General features: G+C 37.2%; 1 protein-coding gene across 3 annotated transcripts; it reads left to right on the top strand.

Moving 5' to 3' along the window:
- Positions 1-230: 230 nt before the first annotated feature.
- Positions 231-22,043, top strand: LOC124823100 (peptidyl-prolyl cis-trans isomerase CYP59-like). Of its 3 annotated transcripts, XM_088093973.1 has the most exons (18): positions 231-390; positions 473-539; positions 753-815; positions 916-1,000; positions 3,280-3,470; positions 6,021-6,125; positions 6,248-6,365; positions 6,472-6,522; positions 12,198-12,289; positions 12,399-12,498; positions 16,405-16,527; positions 16,604-16,681; positions 16,815-16,861; positions 16,958-17,013; positions 18,992-19,032; positions 19,349-19,451; positions 20,674-20,806; positions 20,894-22,043. In XM_088093973.1, the coding sequence occupies exons 5-18, from the start codon at positions 3,373-3,375 to the stop codon at positions 21,669-21,671; spliced, it is 1,923 nt and encodes a 640-aa protein (XP_087950099.1). In that variant the 5' UTR covers positions 231-390; positions 473-539; positions 753-815; positions 916-1,000; positions 3,280-3,372; the 3' UTR covers positions 21,672-22,043. The 3 variants fall into 3 exon arrangements, with proteins under 3 accessions (XP_087950099.1, XP_087950097.1, XP_087950098.1); XM_088093971.1 differs by lacking the exons at positions 6,021-6,125; positions 6,248-6,365; positions 6,472-6,522 and having other exon boundaries at positions 233-390; positions 20,894-22,010; XM_088093972.1 differs by lacking the exons at positions 6,021-6,125; positions 6,248-6,365; positions 6,472-6,522 and having other exon boundaries at positions 233-390; positions 473-534; positions 20,894-22,010.
- Positions 22,044-23,662: the final 1,619 nt, after the last annotated feature.

Consider the following 23,662-nt stretch of genomic DNA (forward strand, 5'->3'; position numbering starts at 1 on the left):
TATATTATTAATTACTATAGGTTTATATTATTAATTACTATTGGTTTATATTATTAATTACTATTGGTAAAAATAGGAACCAGTTAATTAAAAATTCCGTTTCGGCTAAACTGCTCCATTTTTAATCTGCTCTGTCCATTTAATATCCATTTACTTAAATCTGCTTTTTATTTTAGATTCATATTTTATAATATTTCCAAGACAGATTTCCGTTTTAATACAGATTTTAAAATCTGAAAAATCTAAATATTCAATCAGATGCATTCAGATCAAAATAAATCTGAAACCTCTTCTCTTCTACGTTGATTCGAAAATTTTAACATAAACCCTAAAACATCTTTCCTCTTTCTTCTTTGCGATTCACGCTAAACTTTCAGTGAGCAACCAAAGGTAAGTTTAATTGGTAATACATTGAATTTTTGTTTCTGGTGTACATTTCTCTTTTCTTTCATTCTGGATTTCGTTTGCGCAGAGATTCCTACAGTTGCTCGCGATACGTTGCACGGTGGTGCCACCACTGCGCTGGTGGATTTGGTGCGGTTCGTCTTGATTCCCACCGTTGTATTATTGGATTTTTGTTGTTGTGGATTTTTGTGGGATTTTTCTAGAAATTAGTTCTTTATGTCTCTGTTATTTATTTTCTGTTACAAATTAAGCAATCCCAACTTGTCTAGTAGCTTGGTGGTACTGCAGTATCAACTCAGCATTGCCTTGTTCTCAAGCTTAGTGATTGTATATTTGTTTTTATGTAGATATCGAAATTTTTTTGAAACTTGGAGAAAGGCATTGGTTGCGGTCATGCTACCTATGGGAAGGTTATCTTTCTTTTTGCCATCTTTTCTTACTTTTTTATGTTTACTTATTGAAAAGAGGAACACTTGTAAGTATAATCATGTTTCTCCTGTTTATTTTCAGCCTGGGGTGAAGGTCCACTAGGGTTTGGTTTACTCTTCAGCTGTCGCATAACACAGGCTTCACAATTATATTTTATCTTTGTCAAGTAAGTGACATCTTAACATTGGTTTTTAAGGCCGCTTTGTCAGAAGTTTCTGATTGTCTACCTCTTAACCGTTAAAGTCAAAATGATGGTTTTAGGGTGTGCGTTTGGTTTGAACAACTTAATCAAGTGCTAATTAGATAACTATTTATATTGTGAACTGTTATGTATACTTTTTTTGGGAAACGAGAATAGGAAATATGATTAGTATTTTTATATAAATTGTAAGGTATTTTTCATGAGTGGTCATAGAGATTGGATAGCTTATTGAAATGAACTCAAGAACTTATGGACAAATCATCAGCTGTGGACTTGTTTAGACAAAATTTTCCTTAAACACTTCTAGGAGAAGAAATCAGTTTCTTCATAAACTAAGATTAGTTTATTCATAAGTCAATTTTGTAGAAGTTTTCCCATATTAGTTCCTCTATCCCAGAACTGCTTGCCCAAGTTCATCTCAATCCACTGAGGTCTTTCTTGAAAACACAAGGCTTAACAGTTCCACTAACTGTAGCTGCCTCTTTTGCTGCCATTTTACATTGTACTGGCCACAGGTTTGAACTCCATAAACATGATCCTAGGCTTAGTGCTTTATCTTGTGTTAGAGAAACCACTAAAACCTTGGGAAGGTGCCACTATTCTCTCTTCTTTTCTTGATCGGAGACCATTGCTTAGTCTAGCATTGTCAAGATCAAAAAAAGGGTAGCAGAGAGTGGAGATTGAAAAGGAGTAAATATATGAGAGGGGTGTTGATGTGATAGAGACTAAACGCCATCAAATACTATTGCTGATTGATGTTATGGTCCCTTTTTGAAAAGATGTTGTTTAAACTTCTATTTATTGGTCAATGGTAAGAGATGATGGCTGCGGAATACCATTTTTAGATCAATATTTTTCCTTTGCTATGTGAATATCATCTTTGTGATTAATGAAAGCTTCGTGATTCTCTTTATATTGATTAATTGGGAAAGAATGTGATGGCCATAAGAGGATGCTTGAGATTTTCTCTGTTCAAGAAGGACGGGCTGCAGAGTAATCCTACTTAATGTTTTAATAGTTTTATATTGAAATGCTAGGAAAATTAAATAAAACAGGCTATAGGTTAATAACTGTACACTGCTAAGTTCTTTGTGAAGACTTGATCTTGAAGTAGATTAGAATAGAAGAATCGCATGGTAGATTAAAATATCCATGAACTAGAGTTACACCAATCATCATTCAAAGGTAAACTACAAATCCATTGAATACTAAAAGCAACCACTGCCAAATAAGTATGAGCCAGTTTCTTGACTTAGGAACTGGATCAGACCTTGGTCCAAATGTTCCTTTATATATCTCTTTCTGCTTTTGGTAAACAGCCTTATCATATTCAGCAAGCAGTCTCAGTTCTCTTGCAATTGCTTTGTCTTGAGGGGCATGTTTACGTGCCTTAAGAAAATCTTCTCTGGCAGAATGTGTTTGTCCAAGTTCTCAATAAAAATAGCTGTGTGCTGCTGGTTTACTAGTGTGATATGGATGAATACCACTGGTTTCATATTTTCATGATTTTTAGTTAAAAGGAAGCTAAAATGATCAATTCATGTTGCATTAATTTAAGCTAGTTCTATAGCCATGGATATAATATCTCTGCATCTGAATTGTCTTGTGATACAATTACAAAGACAAACTTTAGCCGAGAATTTTTAGTGATGATTATAAAAAATCTTGTTAATAATGAGGGTTTTTTTTTAATGTTTGAGAGATGTTGGATTGGCATGCAGGAACAGATGTGCTACCGGGCCTGAAATAAGGCCTTTTCAATTTACACATTTCAATTCATTAAATACATTTTCCTTCCCTTTTTATTTTTATATAAAAACATGTTTTTATATAAATATAATAAAAAACTTTACAATAAAAAAATAAATTTCTTAGTTTGGGTAAACAAAAGAAAGTGAGCAAGGTTTTTGAAAAATCTTATAATATTAAAATCTTATAATAGCAGACACATGAATGACAAGATTCTTAATATTAAAACAAATTGTTTATCTATTATAATATTAAAAAATATTTTCAGTATTATATAAAATGTAATATTAAAAATAACCTTTAAAATTTATCAGTACTTAACTACCACTATTAAAATTTTAAAATTGAAATAGTGAAAATGGTAAATTGAAATAGCCCTTGCCCATTTTGAGTGTCTCTTTTAAATTTTTTATTGTTCGAATAAATCTGCTCAGAATAATTTTTCTTTGCTGTGAAATTTGAACATTTTGCAATCTCACTCTGGACTTGAGCAGAAATCGAACTTGATCATTTTCAAAGAACAAAGAAGTTTTTGAGTGAAAGCATAACAAAGAAGAATAGTTTGTGCCTTAGAGAACAACGCCAAAATGTCGGTGCTGATCGTGACGAGCTTAGGGGACCTTGTGGTCGATTTGCACACCAACAAATGCCCCTTGACCTGCAAAAATTTCTTGAAGCTTTGCAAGTAAGCTCTCGAAATTTCTCATCCACGGACTGTGGATTGTAACAATTTTGCAATTTTGTTTTTGGGCCCTCTACTGATTTTGATAAATTTCTCGGTTCTTCTGAAACAAATACCCTTTCTGGGTCCTTGTTCTTCAGATATAAAGCACCAAACTTGGTCTTTTTTAATGCACTGTGTGGTATTTGCATATATGGGTGCTTGATGGAAATCACATGCTCTTTGTTGCTATGAATTTGTGATGCTATGTACGTGTTGTTTTATTTAATGTACTATTGTTGTGCTAGTTGCATAAATGAATTGTTTGATGGAGTTAGGTTCCATTTGGAATAGTTTATTTGCATATTTTTTGAAATTATTTATAACTTAAGAACTTAAGTAAGTGATTGTGAGAGTGTATGAAAATAGCTTATGATCTCTTAAGTTGTTTTTCTTATAACTAAGTTCTTTAGGGTAGCTTATGAAAACAGCAGCCTATTTATTTGTCAACAAGCAAACCCTGTTTTCTATTTGACTATAAAAAATAACTTATGTACAAACATGTCTTTGCATATTAAGTATAACTTATGTACAAACAAGTCTTTGCATATTAAGTACTTATTGAATAAGTCCTTATTTAAGTTGTTTGCCCAAATTAGTCCTTATTGTTATTACTTTGTTTTGGAAAATGTTATGTACTGGTGTGATATTTTCATATATGGGTTTTTGTCAAATCATGTTAGATATATTATATCTTTTATCTTTTAGTTAGTTTGTTATTATTTCTCATTTGTATTTTGGGCTTAGCCCATATTTCTTTTATTATAAATAGAGAACCCTATGTGTGTATTTTACACAAGGGAGATTAATTCAAATATAGTTTTTCACTATATTCAACATGGTATCAGAGCAGGTTCTCTGATCTTCTTCTGGTGTCTCTGCTGTCTGCCGGCGGCTGGCCGCCATGGCCGCCGGCAGCCCCTAAAATTTCAGTGGGCAACCCTTCTCTCTTTCTTTTTCTCTTAAATCTGTGCCACAGTCAGCACCGTGCAGTCAGATCTCTCCACCGTCGCCGCCGCTTCTTTCCGGCCAGTCCGTCGCCGCCTCCGGCCACCGCCGCCGCCGCCGCCGGAGTTCCAGAATCTACCGGCGACCACACCATCGGAATCGTCTCGACCGGGCGACCACCGTGGTATGAAGATCGCGGCGAACGGACCTCTCACGCGCCTCCACGCGCCGCCGCAAGAGTCACCGCTGCCGCTGCTGCCGCCGCGCGTGCCGGCGCGTCGCCGGAGATTTCCGCCGCCGATCAGCACTGCCGTGATCGCCTCTTCGCCCTCTTTCTGGATCTGTGGTCGTTGCATAAATCGGAGTACTTTGAATTTTTAGGGTTTCTCCCTCTCCATGGCTGCCCAACTTATGATCGGAGTCGGTCTCGCCAACCAGACCATCGCCGCTGTCCCCGCGCCGTTTGTCGCTGTCCCCGCGCCGTTTGTCGCTGTCCACGCGCCGTTTCCCGCTGTCCAGGCGCCGTTTCCCGCTGTCCGCGCCGTTTGACCACTGTCCGCGCCGTTTGACCACTGTCCGCGCCGTTTGACCACTGTCCAGCCACTATTGATCGCTGTCCAGGTGCCGTTTCCGCTGTCCGGCGCCGTTTAGTTTGCCGCTGTTCGGCCCTGTTTGCCACTTTTCGGTGCTAGAGTTAGCCCGATGTTTGGCCCTGTTTGCCACTGTTCAGTGCTAGAGTTAGCACTGTTTGCTGCTGTTTGGTGCTAGAGTTAGCACTGTTTGCCGTTGTTCGATGCTAGAGTTTAGCCCGATCTTCTTGTGATACACTGCTAAGTATCACCACTTGGGAGTTGTCCAGCAAAGAATCTTGGACCTCCAACATATCTTGATGTCTTTGTTTCAGCATTGTAGCTTAATATTTTGTTTTGTTTTAGTGGTTCAGCAACTGTGATCTTTCACATTTCCACCTTCACACTAAGGGGGAGTACGTTTCCAAGACACTGCAAGTCACATAAATATGGGTGTAGTCCCTGCAGTTTGTAGATTTCAGCTACTACTGTTGATCCCGTCACCCATCCATCATTGATGAGGATTTAGTGTAGTCCCTGCAGTTTTGTAGCTCTTAGCTTTCAGCTACTACTGTTGATCCCGTCACTCATCCATCATTGATTGGGAATCAGTCCTTGCAGTTTATCATTGTCCACACGGCTCTCCTTCATCCACTTTTGAAGTTGAAGTTTCACAAGCTGCTGTTAGTCCATCTATGTTTGCCTCACACTCTTGAAGACAAATCATCTAGTTCAACACTGAGTTCATCTATTTCAAGCTTAGTTCATACAATTTGTATGCTCCAGCTTGAGGGGGAGTGTTAGATATATTATATCTTTTATCTTTTAGTTAGTTTGTTATTATTTCTCATTTGTATTTTGGGCTTAGCCCATATTTCTTTTATTATAAATAGAGAACCCTATGTGTGTATTTTACACAAGGGAGATTAATTCAAATATAGTTTTTCACTATATTCAACAAATCATAATGTCTCTGGGTTTGGAATTGTTGCACCAGGATTAAGTACTATAATGGGTGTTTATTTCACACTGTTCAAAAGGATTTTACAGCTCAAACTGGCGATCCAACTGGCACAGGAACTGGTGGTGATTCTGTTTATAAGTACGTAAATGGAACTGCTTGTGCATTTAGTTACTGTTTAAGATTCACTGATTTTTTTTTATATAAAATGTGAAGCTTCTGACATTGCATTCTCGTTTATGCAATGGCTTTCTCTTTTTAAGGTTTCTTTACGGCGATCAAGCTCGATTTTTCAGTGATGAAATTCATATTGATCTTAAGCATTCGAAAACTGGAACGGTTGCCATGGCAAGTGCTGGGGAGAATTTAAATGCTTCACAGGTACGACATGGTTGGAGCAGGTTGAGGGTTCCTTTCCTGTTATTTAAGAATAGTTATATGTAAAATAACTTTTAAATTACTATTGTTTTGTTGTTTCTGTTTTCAGTTCTATATCACACTACGAGATGACCTTGACTACCTTGATGGCAAGCACACAGTAAGTATTCCATGCCTCCTTGCTTTACTTGTTTCATCGGGTATGGATGCTTATGAAATAGTAGAGAAGATTAGGAGAAATCTCCCTTATGTATTTAGCATACACATAGGGTAGTTTATTTATAATGTAAGATAAGGGTTAAACCCTAAATACAGAATGGGCTGAGCCCAATTAACATAAACACACAACTTAACATCTAACACTCCCCCTCAAGCTGGAGCATATAAATCATATGTTCCAAGCTTGTTACAAAGATAGTCAATTCTAGGTCCTTGTAAGGACTTGGTGAATATGTCTGCCAACTGGTTGCTTGAGTTAACGAACTCAGTCTTGATATCTCCAGATATGATTTTTTCTCTAATAAAATGACAATCAACTTCAATGTGCTTGGTTCTCTCATGGAAGACAGGGTTAGAGCTAATATGAAGAGCAGCTTGATTATCACATATAAGTGTGATGTGAGTGACATCTCCAAATTTCAATTCACTAAGTAATTGTTTAAGCCACACAAGCTCGCAAGTAGTAGATGCCATAGCTCTATATTCTGCTTCTGCGCTGGACCTTGCCACAACACTTTGCTTCTTACTTTTCCAAGATATCAGGTTGCCACCAATATAGACAAAATATACAGAAGTGGACCTCCTATCAGAAAGGGAACCAGCCCAATCAGCATCTGAATAGCAAACGATTTTTGTATCGTTGTTAGGACCAGATAGCAAACCTTTTCCAGGTGATCCTTTAATATACTTCAGTATGCGAACAACTACATCCTAATGGTCTTCACATGGAGAGTTTAGAAATTGACTCACCACACTAACTGCGAAGGAAATGTCAGGACGCGTAATAGTAAGATAGTTTAATTTACCAACTAATCTTCTGTACCGTTCAAGATCTGAGAAGGCTCCCCTGATTTGGTAGGAGTTTGATGTTAGGGTCCATAGGTGTCTCATAGATTTACAGTTCATTGACCCTGTTTCCTCCAAGATGTCTAACGCATACTTCCTCTGAGATATGACAATACCAGCATTGGATTGTGCTACTTCAATACCCAAAAAGTACCGGAGTTTGCCAAGATCTTTGGTTTGAAAATGGTGACAAAGGTGCTGTTTCATCTGAGAGATGCCAAGATAGTCGCTTCCTGTGAGAACAATGTCATCGACATACACTATTAAGTAGATACATCCAACACTTGAGTGGCGATAGAACACTGAATGATCCGCTTCATTGCGAGACATACCAAATTGTTGAACAACACAACTGAATTTACCAAACCAGGCCCAAAGAGACTGTTTTAGACCATATAGGGATTTGAGAAGACGACATACCAATCCAGATGACTCCCCTGAGCAACAAAGCTGGGCAGTTGCTCCATATAAATTTCTTCATGCAAATCACCATTAAGGAAAGCATTTTTGACATCAAGTTGGTAAAGAGGCCATTGTCGAAGAGCGGCCATGGCAATGAATAGACGAACAGAGGTCATTTTTGCCACTGGAGAAAAAGCATCACAATAATCCAAACCAAAAATCTGCGTGTAGCCTTTGGCAACCAGTCGAGCCTTCAAACGATCAATTGTACCATCAGGGCCAACTTTGATAGCATACACCCACCTGCAACCAACAACAGACTTTCCAGATGGTAATTGGACAAGCTCCCAAGTTCCACTTTTCTGTAAAGCACTTAATTCATCCAGCATGGCTTGACGCCAGCCAGGATGAGTTAAGGCATCACCCACAAACTTGGGAATTGACACAGAAGAAATGGATGAGAGACATGTGTAAAAAGATGGAGATAATCTGTGGTAACTAAGAACAATATAATGGGGGGAAAGGTTACGAGTTGAGCATATACCTTTACGGAGGGCAATGGTCAGACTCATTTGCTGGAGCCGGAGGAGACATAGGAGGCGACACTAGAAGTGAGTCATGAGGGAGACAATTGCAGCGACTATAAACCTGAAGGGGTGGTGGTGAAGGACGATCTTGTGGTGAATGAGAGTCTAAAGAAGGAGGAGACAAAATGGGTGGAGCATCACCAGGAGGATCACAGAAAATAGGAATATCAACAGTAGCAGGTGGAGGTACAGAACTAGAAGATAAATGTGTAAAGTAAAAAGAAGATTCATCAAAAGTGACATCAGCAGAGATAAAATGACGATTGAGGGAAGGGGAAAACCACTTATAGCCTTTTTGTGACTGCGGAAATCCTAAGAAGACACATTTGTGAGACCTAGGAGATAACTTATCAAGGCCAGGACTAAAATCATGAACAAAACATGTAGACCCAAAAACTCTAAGAGGTAATGAATGTAAAGGGTCTTGAGGAAATAAGATAGAGTGAGGGATTTTGTTATCTAGGGCAGAAGGCATGCGGTTTATGAGATAACATGCAGTGAGAACTGCATCACCCCAAAAACGCGAGGGTACTTGACCATGGATTATAAGTGTATGAGTTGTTTCAATGAGGTGTCTATTCTTGCGCTCAGCCACCCCATTTTGTTGAGGGGTATAGGTACATGAGGTCTGGTGAAGAATGCCATGAGAAGCCATAAAATGTTTAAATGGTTGAGAAAGGTATTCACGACCATTATCACTACGTAAAGTGCGAATAGAAACCCCAAACTGAGTTTTTATTTCATTGAAAAATGATTGGAAAATAGAAAACAACTCAGAACGATTCTTCATGAGAAATAACCAAGTACATCTGGAATAGTCATCAATAAAGGTAACAAAATACTGAAATCCTAAAGTTGACTTAACACGACTAGGTCCCCAAATATCAGAATGAACCAGTGAAAAGGGGGATGACGCTCGTTGTGAAACACTACGAGGAAAGGAACTACGAGTATGTTTACCTAACTGAAAAGACTCACACGACAAACTTGATAATTTCGATAGACTCGGAACAAGTTGCTGCAGTTTGGCAAGACTGGGATGACCTAACTGAGCATGAAGAAGGGATGGTGACTCCATAATTACGCCAGCATGTGGAGAAGGGATGAGATGATATAGGCCATGAGAGTCACATCCTGACTCAATCATGTGTTTCGAACTCCGGTCCTGCAACCAAACAGAATCTTTGGTAAATGAAATAACACAATTAAGGGAACGAGTTAGACGACTTACGGACAATAAGTTAAAAGGAGACCCAGGGACATAAAGTACATTATCAATGGATATGGACGGAAAAATATGAACAGTACCAATACCATGAGATGAGACTCTAGACCCATCGTACTGAAGGTCCTCGTACCATCTGAGAAATTCCTGAAAGAGTGCAGTGTTATTTATGGTATTTGATGAAGTAGGATGGTCTGCACCATGTTATCATATGAAGGGAACCCACTGGCTACTATTTGCAATTTTAAATTTAGAGGCTTGGGTGCTGGTCAATATGAGAGATCCTCCTCCAATGACTGCCACTCTTCCTGGATTCTTTTAGCCCAATTTTGTGAAATCCTCAAAATCACATCTTTGACTTCATCGGCTCTTGTAGCAACAACACTTTCGGCAGCCGTTACTCCCTTATTTCCAACAAAACTAGATTTAACGGTATAACTAGAGTGGCTGAAAGCAAAAATCTATCTTCAACCACATATCATTACTAAATCCAATTCTAGGATAATTAAATGAAGATCCAACCAGATTTGAATGATACACGGGGTTACCTCCATCTACTTGCAAACTCTAATGTAAAATTTCCGCACTCCCAATCTGTGTTACTACTGCCCAACTCTCACATAGCATGCTTCTCCTGTTCCCTTTAACTATCTTTAGTAGAGTTGTTACCAGATTTTTCCAAGAAAGGTTCTTGGATTTTTTATGCCAGGTCTTGAACTCTTGGACTACATTTTCTTTGCTGTTTGGGTGTACTTTTGTTCATCATTTGGTGTTCTGAACTTCAGAAGCATTTGCTGCACCTGTTGTTTGACCTTGGGTGTCAGTCCCTTTATAAGTGGTCAACTCTTCTCTTTTCTCCCCTGGAAAAACTAGTTTTTTCCCTCTCCCTTCCTAGCATCTTTATTGTAAATGGCATTCTCTTCTCCTTTTTGCCCCCAATTGATTGAATTTTCTCCTCCACTTGAGTATTTCTTTGCTTTCTTGATCTCTTGTAGAAGTTCCTCTCTTCTTTCCTCTCTGGTGGCTCTGTAAACAGACTCAATTGGGTTGCTCCCTGACACCACTGTTTTAACCCTAGGCCTCAACAATTCTTCCCCCTTCACTATTGTGACATACACACCACACGCTACCACTCTATCTCCAATAAAAACAACACCTTTTGCAACTTTACAAGCAAGAGTCACAACATTCCCATCATGGACTTCACCTGATGTATTTTCGCTACCAACATTTGTCACTGTGTTGGAAGTCCCACATCGATTAGAGATAAGGCCAATTTATAGTATATAAGTGGGTTAAACCTTACCTTACAAGCTGGTTTTGTGTGGTTGAGTTAGACGTAAAGTCCACTTCTTAACATGGTATCCGAGTTATGGTTAGAGCCTATCCTAGCGATGTTTGTTGGGCATGTTGTTCCATTTATTGTCCGACCACTATCGGACCACCCATTCATGTTTAGTCTCACGCTCGAGATGTATGTACCTCAATGTGAGGGGAGTGTGTTGGAAGTCCCACATCGACCAGAGATAAGGCCAATTTATAGAATATAAATGGGTGCAACCCGCACCTTACAAGCCGATTTTGCGGGATTGAGTTAGGTTTAAAGTCCACTTCTTAACAGTCACGTTATCCACCCTTACAGTAGCAGCAACTTCTGCAACTTTATCAACAGCAGCCACACCAATGTCTCCATCACAATTTTCGTCATTGCCTTCCTTTTCACATATATTTTCTTCTCTCCTATTTTGCCCTCTAATTTATTCTAAACCATCAACACTCAAAACAGTAGCTTCTGACACTCTACTCCCTATTGTAATGGTAACAACATTCTCCTCTTCACTGATATTCGTTTCTCTTTTCTTGGCTTAGCCCTTTATGAGAATCCTAATTTCTTGCTGCATTTGTTGCATATTTCTTCTCCATTCCATGCTTATTTTCTTACCTTTGGGTAGAGACTGGATCGTTTCCAGCGGAGGAAGGGAGGCTTCCTTGGGGAAATACTTGCTTGTTATTCTGTTTCTTACTTTACAGAATTAATAAAGTTCATATTGATACAATTGTTTCTTTTTGTTGAGTGTGTGTGAGAAGATGTTCACCTGTTACAGTCCTTGAGTAAAGGAAGGAACCTAACAGTTTCCCCTTCACAAAGAGCCAAAGCTCAGTCTACAAGATTATCCAAAAGTGTCTTGACACAAGAGCTCCCTGCCTTCTGATAAAGGCCCCCCAACCAACTAACCAACTAACAACTAATTCCTAAACTGTTTCCTCTGTCCTGCATCCATTACCCATTATAACCTATCACATTATATCGTATCATTGTCATTACAAAGATGAATTTGGGAGGTTTTATTTTAATGAGGGTTTACTAGAGCCCTATAGTGTTGCTATAACAGTTTAGCAGTGCAAGGGCCCTTTGCTCTTTACAGGGCTGCTGTAGTGTGGTAATTTAGTGTTGTGGCTGTAGTGGACCAAATTGTAGGTTGGATAACTTACATTTAACCTTTATACCATAGAAGTTACCCTTTTGTTTTTTCTGCGATTTGTTCATTGTTACAGGTCTTTGGTGAGGTAGCTGAAGGATTTGAGATTTTAACTAAAATAAATGAGGCTTATGTGGACGACAAAGGAAGACCACTTAAAAATATAAGGTTTATGCTCATTCTTCTCCACTAAAAAATATGAATTGAAAACAAATATTTCTTATTTGTCATTTTGAGATGAAGAAAATGTATTCATCTTCTTGAATTACTTGAATAGAATCAAGCACACATACATCCTAGTGGATCCTTACGACGATCCTTCTGAACTATCGGAGTTCATTCCTGAAGCTTCTCCAGAAGGAAAACCTAAAGATGAGGTAATGATTTATTGCCACACTGTATTGCATTAATTGAAAATGCAGAAGATTATGCTATTGGTTATTTATTAGCATTGCAATTGCCCTTTATAATATAAAACTATTTATCATGGAAATGTGTCCAATTGATTCAAAAAATGAAGCTATTTCATTCACCTTATTTTTCTCAACCTAAAATTGGGAAAATTCATTTGGTACTTGGGACAGACAACTTTAATGTGTATCTTTATTTTGCTTTAATTCACTTATAGAAATATTTCAACAAGAGGTATCTCTGTTTTGAATTATTGGAAATGCACTGGGCCTAACTCAAGGCTGGAAGATTGCATGAGCCATCTAAATACCCACCCGCCATGCTTAAATCTAGAGTATTGAAATGTGAAGTTTACAAGTTGACATTTATAGGTGGCCCTACGAGAAGCCTGCATAGTGCATGGTTTGTCATGAACCAACTATCACAAAAGGTTAAGTTCTTAAGTGAAGATGTGTGGATATATTTATATTTATGACATGCCCCTCACGGAAGAGCCTTTTGGGATGGAAGTTTGAGTAATGCTCATACTTAAACTGAAATTTTATTTTATTAAAAGAATGGCGGGGCAGATATCAAATGCACATTTTTGTCATACAGTGGAAAAGGTCCAAGCCTAAATCCCCAAAGCTAACATAATGGAGGAGGATTGCTTAAGCCTTGAGGAGTGTATAGGCCATATTTCAAGCCAATTCAATACGTGATAACATGAATCTTTGCCCCTTGTGATGCTTCATTGAAATACTGCCTTATTAAAATTAAAAAATGAAGATTTTAGAGGTTATATGATCAGTAGAATACTTGGAATGACATTTATCCTTCTGTGCTATGTATGGTGTGGTTGCTTTTCTTAAGCAAGGTTTTTTTACTGTTTTTTTCATTGTTTTTCAATGTGTTTTGTTTCCCTAACAGAATAGAAGAGTTAATTAGCTTATTTTGCATTGATATATTTCTTTAATATAAGTGCTTTATTTTTTTTGGTTTTGGAGAATATCTCTTCCTCCCATGGTTATCAAACTCACGAGTTAACTCATTAACTCAGACTAGTTTACGTGTTCACTCAGTACTTCCTAGTTAACTCGGAAGCAAACTCGGTTTTTGGAGTAGAATCGTGGGGTTGGATGTGGAATCGGTTGAACTCGCTAGTTTGGTTTCGATTTGGCAAGTTCGATGAGAAAAAGTTTTAAATGCAAAACAACTTTGTATGGAGGGCCATTTTTGAAGAAAACTAACCAGATTAGGGTTCAAGATTAAGCTTCGTCTTTGTTCTTAGAACTCTTTTGTCGCACAACCCCTCTCTTGCAATTGCATCACATCGCTTCACTGTGTCTCACCCTCGCGTTTGCCGTTGACATTGTCCCTCATCGTCGCCTCGTTCGTTGTCACCTAGCTCATTGTTTCCATCGCAGTCCCTGTTTTCTTTGCACTCATAGTGCGCACTTTCTGATATCTGAAGTAGAAGTAAAAGTGCCCCATGGAACATGCCTGATATTTGATGGAAAGATGGGATAGATATTAATGGTAATGGTAGAAAAGTGAAATGTAATTATTGCTCAAAGATTGTAAGTGCAAGAAAGCATTAAAATTGTGGAATGGTGCGATATGTTTGGGGATGGAACTCCTGAGTTGAAAAGATTTGCCATTTGAATTCTAAGCTTGACTTGTAGTTCTTTGGGATGGAAGCGTAATTTAGCTCATTTGAAATGATAATGAAAATGTTCACTTAGATGGAGCAACAACATATCCAGCTTTAGATGGTCTTGATCTTGATAACAGTTGAATATAGTGAAAACTCCCTTGTGTTCAATATACACATAGAGTCCTCTATTTATAATAGAACAAATATGGACTAAGTCCAAAATACAAATAAGAAATAATAACAAACTAACTAATAAAGATAAAAGATAAAGATAACATATCTAACACTTCCCCTCAAGCTGGAGCATACAAATTGTATGTACCAAGCTTTGAACAAATAAACTCAATCCCCTCTTAATGACTTGGTCAACACATCTGCGAGTTGATTCTTTGACCCAACAAACACAGTACATATTTCTTTAGTCAACAACTTTTCACGAACAAAATGACAATCAATTTCTATATGTTTAGTTCTCTGGTGAAACACTGGATTTGATGCAATTTGGAGAGCATCTTGATTATCACAATACATCTTCATAGTATGGATGTCACAGAAGTTAAGCTCTTCAATGAATTGTTTCACCCATATAAGTTCACATGTGAGTGATGCCATCGCCCTATACTTGGCTTCAGCTGTTCATCGAGTTACTACATTTTGTTTCTTACTTTTCCATGAAATAATGTTTCCTCCCAGAAAAACACAATATCTTGTAGTAGACTGTCTATCAATAGGTGAACCTGCCCAATCTGCATCACAATACCCAGAAACCTGAATGCTTCCTTTATCTTCATATAACAATCCTTGCCCGAGTAGCCTTTTTCATATACCTTAGAATGCGAATGAGAGCATTCCAATGGTCAAAACACAAGGAGCGTGCATGAACTAACTAACCACTCCAACTACAAAGGATAGATCTGGCCTTGTAATAGTGAGGTAAATCAGTTTTGAGCTTGTTTGTAGCGTCATAGAGACGTTGAATATCGTGGAAATAGATGCTTTGAGCTTTCTTCCAAAAGGAGTGACAAGTTTTGAAAGCCCTCACAGATATAAGAAGTTTGGGTTCCACTGATTGCCATAATAGGGCACACAACTGGAAATCTGCTTGTTTCCACTGATAAGCTTTTTCACCAGGCACATGGCTTCCATCTCGCTCAAGGTGGTCATAATGCCCTTGGCCAAGAAACCACATTTCAACGGCAGCAGACCATGATAGATAATTGTTTCCATTTAGCTTTTTGGAGGTAATGGATGGACTTTCGAAGAATAAAGAGTATTGCTAGACGCCATCTTCGAAGATGGCCGGTGGTGATGATGGCCGGTGGTGGACGATCGACGACGGCGAACGGCAGCGGCGGTGGACGGCCGACGAAGGTGGCCGGCGACGGTGGACGACCGAAGGATGGCGGACAGCGATAGACGGCCGATAGCGGGCGGTGGCAGACAACAACACCGGACAAATGCGAGACAGAAACCAGAGCGGGGTTGACCCACTCTGATGCCAAGTTGAATATAGTGAAAACTCCCTTGTGTTCAATATACACATAGGGTCCTCTATTTATAATAGAACAAATATCGACTAAGTCCAAAATACAAATAAGAAATAATAACAAACTAACTAATAAAGATAAAAGATAAAAATAATATATCTAACAATAACAGCTTTTGATGCCAATGAGGATGCATAACGTTCATCATGGGAAGAGTTGGATGAAGATGATGATGGAGATGATAATGTCATTAGAGGATTACACATAGACACTTCACATTTGAATTTATGTTATATCATTCTAAGGATGAATTAGGATGTTATTCATATAAAAAAAAGATTCATGTCAAAGTAAACTCTGTAGGCTCTCACAAGTTTACGTAAACTCTTGAGTTTGACAACCTTGTTTCCTCTTCTATTATAAGGTGAGATGAAGAATGAGATTTGTTTCCCACTTTTTTCAAGTTATAACAATTAATAAAGAATTGATTACATGATGAATGGATTATTAATTTGTCTCTAGCTGTCACTCTATAGCTATAGATTGATGATTATATTGGATTTTACTTGTTATGCGATGGTATATTTGTTCAGCATTCAGTGTAAAAGAGTTTCTGGCTGTAACTGTTTGACTACATATGGATGATTGGATTCTTGTGATTACAAATCAATTCAAGCATTATAATAATGAAAAATTCAATAGCATACATGTTCAAACATCTAAGGCATGACTTAATGAAATTTTACTAGGTTGATGATGAAGTACGACTTGAAGATGATTGGGTGCCCATGGATGAACAATTAAATCCAGCAGAACTTGAGGAGGTTATCAGATCAAAGGAAGCACATTCTAGGGCAGTTGTACTTGAGAGTGTAAGTATACTAAATAGTTTGGTACTTCATTTGTGAATGTGATCCCTTGTAAAGTTGCTTTTTTTTGTTATTTTAGATTGGGGATATTCCTGATGCTGAGATTAAACCTCCTGAAAATGTATTGTTTGTCTGTAAATTGAACCCAGTTACTGAGGTGAGTAATCCCTTTCTGTAGTGTTATGTATGTAGTTATCATATTCTCTTCTCCCCTCCCCCTACCATCCCCCAATTTATACTGAGGTCAAAATCAGTACTTGACTATTAATATTTTTTCTTTTAAATTTTAGGATGAGGACTTGAATACTATATTTTCTCGCTTTGGAACTGTATCATCGTGAGTATTAATATTAGGCAGTTTACCTGTCATGACATTTACTAATATTGATATCATTTTGTATATATTGTTCTTACTTGATATTTTAAATTGTAGGGCAGAAATCATCCGTGATCACAAAACTGGTGACAGTTTATGCTACGCTTTCATAGGTCAGTATGTACACTTTGTCATTTGTGTAAAATTTGTGCTTTTTAATTGTGTTAAAGTAGTCTTCCTCATTTTCTTTCCAATTTCTACACCAGTTGCCTGGTTCTTTCCTATGTAATTCTTTGAGTCGATTTGTGTCTACCACCTTTTTTATTCAGGATATCTTTAGTGTAGCATTTCCAACTAGGAATAACAAAAGGCAATAAAAGGAAGATATGCTTAACATGTGTACTACAAATAAGTTTTCTGTTCCCAAATCAAAGTTTCCTTGTGTTTGTAAATTTTTCCTTCTGGTCTTTTTCGTTGTTGTGTTTAGTGGTATTTATATAAGAATGCAAGGACAAGCACTCATGTACATATGAAATCTGATAGATTTGTCCAACACTTTGTTTGTGTGGTGCATTTGGTTGGAGTGTTTCACATGTTTTTAAAATTGTTCCATAGCACAATACTTGACTTTGAATCCTCCAAAAATAATAGAATGGTGATCTTCCATATAAGTGGATCATCACAATCCATCAAATCTAATTGGCAATGGAAGGCCGTTGGAGATCTCACATCGATTAATGATAAGGTCAATATACAATATGTAAGTTTAAGGGAAGGAAATTCTCCCTTTATAAGGTGGTTAGGCTTAAACTCACTTCTTAATAAATTAGTTTGATTTCATCGTAAGATCGCAACCAACATAATCAATCTCCTTTTTTCTTATGTTCCACGATATAAACTCATGTATAAGTTTAAGCCATGGATTCAAAAAACATAAGAACACATGAACATAGTAACAATATAAGAACATGCTAACCATCATGTGTTGAGAATGGGAAAAGTGAAGAGTAAAAGATGGAGAAAGGTAAGAAGTGAAGAACATGGCACTTCTGTTAGGCTTAAAATATGATATACAAGGAATCATCGCTTGAATTCCTAAAACCTTCAAGATGAAACAGAGTAAGCAAATTACTTCCTCAGTAGAACAACTCACAAATTTCACAAAGAAAACAAATTCATTCAAAACTGTGAAGCAAAGCTACATAGTGCTTTATATAGGCATAGTTCTTGGACATTTGGCTTCACTTTTCAAAATTCAAAAAAGGATTCTAGAACAATCCTAAAGTGGCTCACCAAGGTCATGTTTCCCATGTTTTCCTTGCCTTGTCACACATCCAAGGCTTGGTTTGCTCCATTGCTTGGTCTTCTTAAACATTCCTCTCATGTGTGCTGTCCATTTGTTCGAAAATTCATATCCTCTTGGGCTTTATGAATAGAGTATGATCTCCTTGGCTTTGTCTGTATCCCAAGGAAACCATTGCTTTTGTAAATCTTCCAAACCATGCTCTAGGGGATTGCTTAAGACCATACAATGCTTTCTTCAGGAGGCATACCTTGTTTCTTTCATTTTTCACTTCAAAACCTGGGGGAATCTCCATGTACACTTCCTCATCTAGATTTCCATGAAGAAAGACATTCTTCACATTTAGCTGGTGTAAGTCCCATCCAAAATGGGCAGCCAAAGAGAGAATAACTCGAACTGTATTCATTTTTGCCACTGGGGCAAATGTCTCCTTATAGTCAATCCCATATGTTTGGGTATATCCTTTTGCCACCAATCTAGCTTTATATCTTTCTATTGTCCCATCTGCCTTATGTTTCACCGTGAATATCCATCTACACCCTACTGCCTTCTTGTCTCTTGGCTTATCAACAATCTCCAAGTTGAAAATAGGACTGATTTTATTATTCTCAATCATGAAAAATACATTCTCATATCCTCTATTTGTAATAATCTAATTCTCCTAAAAAAAGAAATAGGGAAACTAGAAAAACAAAATAAAATAAAAGAATATATATCCATTTTCTCTAATTAGGAAGATTCTAAAGATATTTTCTCTAATTACAACACCTACTCTATAGTTGGAAAATGAATGGTCTCTTTTTGTTTTCATGCAATTAACCACATCTTATATGTACTCATTTGGACAGAATTTGAGGACATAAGGTCATGTCAGGAAGCATATTTTAAGGTATGCTGAAAATTTTGAAGCATATTTTTACCAAATGATTCTTCTTTCTTTTTCTTGGTAGTAAATTACTCTGTTTTGCTTCATGCACATTACTGTTGTAGATTTATTTATTTATTTATTCTTTCTATCCTTGGTTACATTTCCTATGTGATCTTGCGTTTCAATTTTTATTTGAGTTTAGACAGTGGGTTGAAGAGTTCTTATTTTCTCTGGCAATTCTGAGTTCAAATAAGTATATAGAAAAAAAATTGCTGTGGTTTGAAAAGAAAACTCGTATTCTGAATTTTTTTCTTCTTGATTGCTCGCTGAATTGCAGATGGATAATGCTTTGATTGATGATCGAAGGATACATGTGGATTTTAGTCAAAGTGTGGCAAAATTGTGGTCCCAATACAGGCGTAAAGATCAAAAGGGTAAAGGTAAGGATAATGATATCTGTTAGGATCAATTGCTAGGTATGGATGTAAGTCTCAGATTAGAAATATGAGATTCTTGTGAGGTTTATCAGAGCTTGGGCTTTCCAACTACAACATATGAGATTCTTGTGAGGTTTATCAGAGCTTGGGCTTTCCAACTACAACATTTAGCTTTTGTGGTGTGGTTCTCCCAATCAGTGTTAAAATTGCTAGTAAGATCTAAAACTCGCACGATCCTGCCAGTTTGGAGCATCAAGCGAGTTGATGCGGAGGTGGATAGTAAGTGGTGCAGATGGGAGTGAGTACGCAAGGATACTCACTGAATCGAGGGATCATGGGCCGCATCGATCCTTCTGGTCCTATGGTCGACCCAACCCATGAGAAGCCCAACGCCGTTACCTTTTTCATCTAGGGTTGCGTTCACCACACACACTGCTCTTGGAGTCGCTGGCACTAGCTGCCCTCGCATTCACTCGCCGCATTCGCAGAGAGCTATGCTCAGCCTCTGTTTCTCTACTTTTTATTTTGCTCTCCACCTCTGTTTCTTTTAGGCTTCCTTTTAGTGATGCAGTTGCGTTGGTTGTTCTGCTGGCAGCTCAAGTGGTTCTGCTCGCAGCTCGAGTGGTTGTTCTGCTGACATCCACACTCATTGGTTCTTTTTATTCACGACTTAACTTAGATTGAAACTGTAAAATAATTCTTGCTTGAAATCCCTCCTACCCTCATTTTTATATGTAAGAAAATTCTAATACAAAAGCACATTATAAATAGGATAACCTTAATTGCAGACCTAGGCACTATCATATATATACTAGACACAATATAATATAAATATTCTAACAACTTATTTACTAAAGTTTACTACTTAAACTTATTATTATAATAATAGTTATAATTATTATTATTATAGTTATTACTATTATGAGTTATTTTTATTATTTTTAATAATACACTTGTTTATGGATATAATTTTTTTTATAATCGTGACTCTTACTGGTCAGTTATGATCCTTGAGTTACGATCTTTTATTGTCTTTCCGAACCCCTTACAATCCTTGAGTTTGACAACACTACTCCCAACCAAGTTTCTTACCAATATCACAATTTGTAAGAATTTGTTTATTACTTGTTTCGTTTTTACAGCATTGTGCTGAATGCCAATGTTTGGTTGTAAACAGCTGCTCCTTTTCCTATGTAACTTTTATTATAATAATTTATTACCGCAGGTGGTGGTTGCTTCAAATGTGGCTCTACAGATCATATTGCCAAGGACTGCACTGGAGATGCTACAATGAAACAACCACAAACAAAATACATTTTAAAGGATGATAATACCCAACGTGGTGGAGATAATTCGAGGTATGTACTTCTGGTTGCATGTGTCACTCTTTGACTGTCTCTGATTTTGTCTATCCATATGTGAGAACAATTTCATGGTGCATGCAGATATGAAATGGTTTTTGATGGAGATGATAACCCAGAAAGTCCAAGGCAAGATGTAAAACACCGAAAGCATGACAGGGATGACCCAGTTGAGAAAAAAGTTAGGGAAGAAAATTTTAAAGATCATAGAAGTAGTAGGGAACGGGATACGGTAAGAGATAGGTACGGTGATAGAAGCAGAGAGCATGGGGGAAATGGAGAAAACAAAGCACGATATGACAGAGGTGCAAGAGATTTGGATTCGAATGCTGACAAGAAAGAAAGAGATAGGCACAAGGGTAGACATGGAAATGATGATTACAGGTGGAAAGTTGATCATGAATCCAGAAAAGAAGAGGATGATGGCTACAAGCGTAAAGATGAGCGAGACTCTAGAAGAAGATATGAAGATGATAACTACAAGCGTAAAGATGAGCGAGGCCCTAGAAGAAGAGATGAAGATGATAGGAGAAACACAGATTCTAGCCATTTGGAGAGAAGGAATGACAGTGGTTATAGGAAGAGACCTGAAGACAGTGGAAAGCAAGATGTGAAGATTGATTCTGGGCGAAGAAAGAGAAGTCCAAGTGATGATTACAAAAATGGAAGGAAAGATGAAGATTACAAACATAGAAAGGAAGAACGAGGGAATAAAAGGCAAGATATTGAAGCTGATGAGGATTACAAACGTAGAAGGGAGGATGGAGATTACAGACATAGAAGGGAGGAACGTGGACACAAAAGACAAGATGTTGAAGCTGATGATTATCCTCATAAGAGGCATCATGGTGACAGGAGATGATTATTGGTCTCACTATATCCTAATGCTAAGCACAGAACCTTTGAACGACTATTATGTATGTCCCTTTTGCTTCAGTTTTTCTGGTGAAGCTAGCTATTTATGTTTTTGAACAAGGTTTTGAATGGCTTTAGAAAACTCAGTTTCATATTTGGTGCCTAACAGCAATTTGTTTTTTTGACAAATATTGGGGTTTCATAAATTATTAATGGTGTTTGACTAAACGCAGCATTACTAGTGTTACATAGGATGTAATAACAAAACAGTTCACGCATGGATTGGAGAGGACTGCAGAAAAGCATGTTGGAGAGGGCTTATTTATGTAATCCGTGATTTCTGATCTGAGCTAGGGTTAAAGTCAAAATTGTTTATGCATTCATTTGTAGATTACGTCATTAAAAATGCACTTATGAACCAGAAAATATATTTTTGATTGCATAACATTGAAATATATTTCGGATGATTCAATCGATTTGGTTGTTATATTTCTTGATTTTTTCAGTTTGGAATACATCTCTGAAACGGATGAGGTGTAATTTTCTTTCTATCAGCACATAATATGTAATACATTTCTAACTTCCAAAACCCATTATGAATTATATAACCTTGAAATGTATTTTAAATTGCATAATTTAACAGTTATAATTATATTTCTGGACTGAGTCTTCTACAAATAATTTGTGGATTTTACTGTCACAAATGAAAATTAGGGTTAAATATATTTTTTCTCTCTCAACTATTATGTAATTTTGGTTTTAGTCATTTTTCAAATTTTCGTTCATTTTCATTTTATTTTTTATAGAAACTCGGGGATTTGATCCTCTAACACTAATGTTATGAATTTTCTATGATGTGATTAACAGTGAGAGTGATTTTTTGAAATTGAAACTTACCTTTCTTAACGTTTAAAATCAAAGTTTAAATTAAGATTATTTACTTGAGATCACTTGAGACAAGGGATTAGAGGTGTGGTTGCTGAATTTGTCAAACACGAAATGATCATTGTTGGAAGAAGCACGAAGAGATTAAAGTATATGTGGAACATGTTTTTAGTCAGGTTCAAGTAATTAACTTCATTGTTTTTGGTGCGGTGAACAAAGTCATGGGTGAAGAGGCAGAGACACGATATGTAGAGGCCATTGACGAAGAAGAAGATAATGTGGCTGAGGAAGATGTCAAAGTGGCTGAGGAAGAAGGAAATGTAGTTGAGGAAGAGGGAAATGTAGCTGAAGAAGAAGAAGAAAGATCAGTTAAAGATAAAGTGGATGACAATAAAAAAGAAAGAATGACAAATGATGATGATGGGTTTGGGATGAACAATGAGAAGGTGGTACATGGTGTACATGATCATAGAAATATTAATCTTATATTAGATAGGTGGAGTAAAATTAAAAAGAATAAGAAGAAAACAGTGAGGATAAGATTGTATTTAATTGAATGTTCATAGTGACCACTTGTATGATGTACTGTCTTTTTTTATAGGTCGAATGTTATAAGCCTGAATCTGGGGTTAAAAAGGGTACATGGAGAAACTGGGTTAAAAATATTGTTTTTATATATTCAATGGCTAGATTTTCAGTTTCTGGGTTAGCATTATAGGCTTTTCCCTTTTAATGGAAGGCCAGATGTATTTTTGTCTGAGCTGTGATAGAATGGTTTTACACTGTTTCTGCATAATTCTCTTTTAACCATGTTGTATGCAGTACAAATTATGATGTCCATGCTTTCCTATATTTAGACCATACTCCCTGGCATCAAAACCATTTTTTTATTGCTTCTCCTAGCATGACAGCAAAGGATTTTATCTAAGACTGCAATTTTGCTTTCAGCCCAAGTGTTGATTATTGAAACTAGTATGTTTTGACTTGGTAAATGCTTTTTCCTTGACTCAGTGCTGAACTATGTTTGTTGGTCTGTGTTAGGTTTATGAGTAAGAGACCTAATTAGTCTTGCAGTACCCACTCACGCCAACTCAAATAAACAAGAGAAAATCA

The sequence above is a fragment of the Vigna umbellata genome, chromosome 7 (genome assembly GCF_029865625.1).
Source record: "Vigna umbellata cultivar VRB3 chromosome 7, Vumbellata_1.0, whole genome shotgun sequence".
Classification (NCBI taxonomy): Eukaryota; Viridiplantae; Streptophyta; class Magnoliopsida; order Fabales; family Fabaceae; genus Vigna; species Vigna umbellata.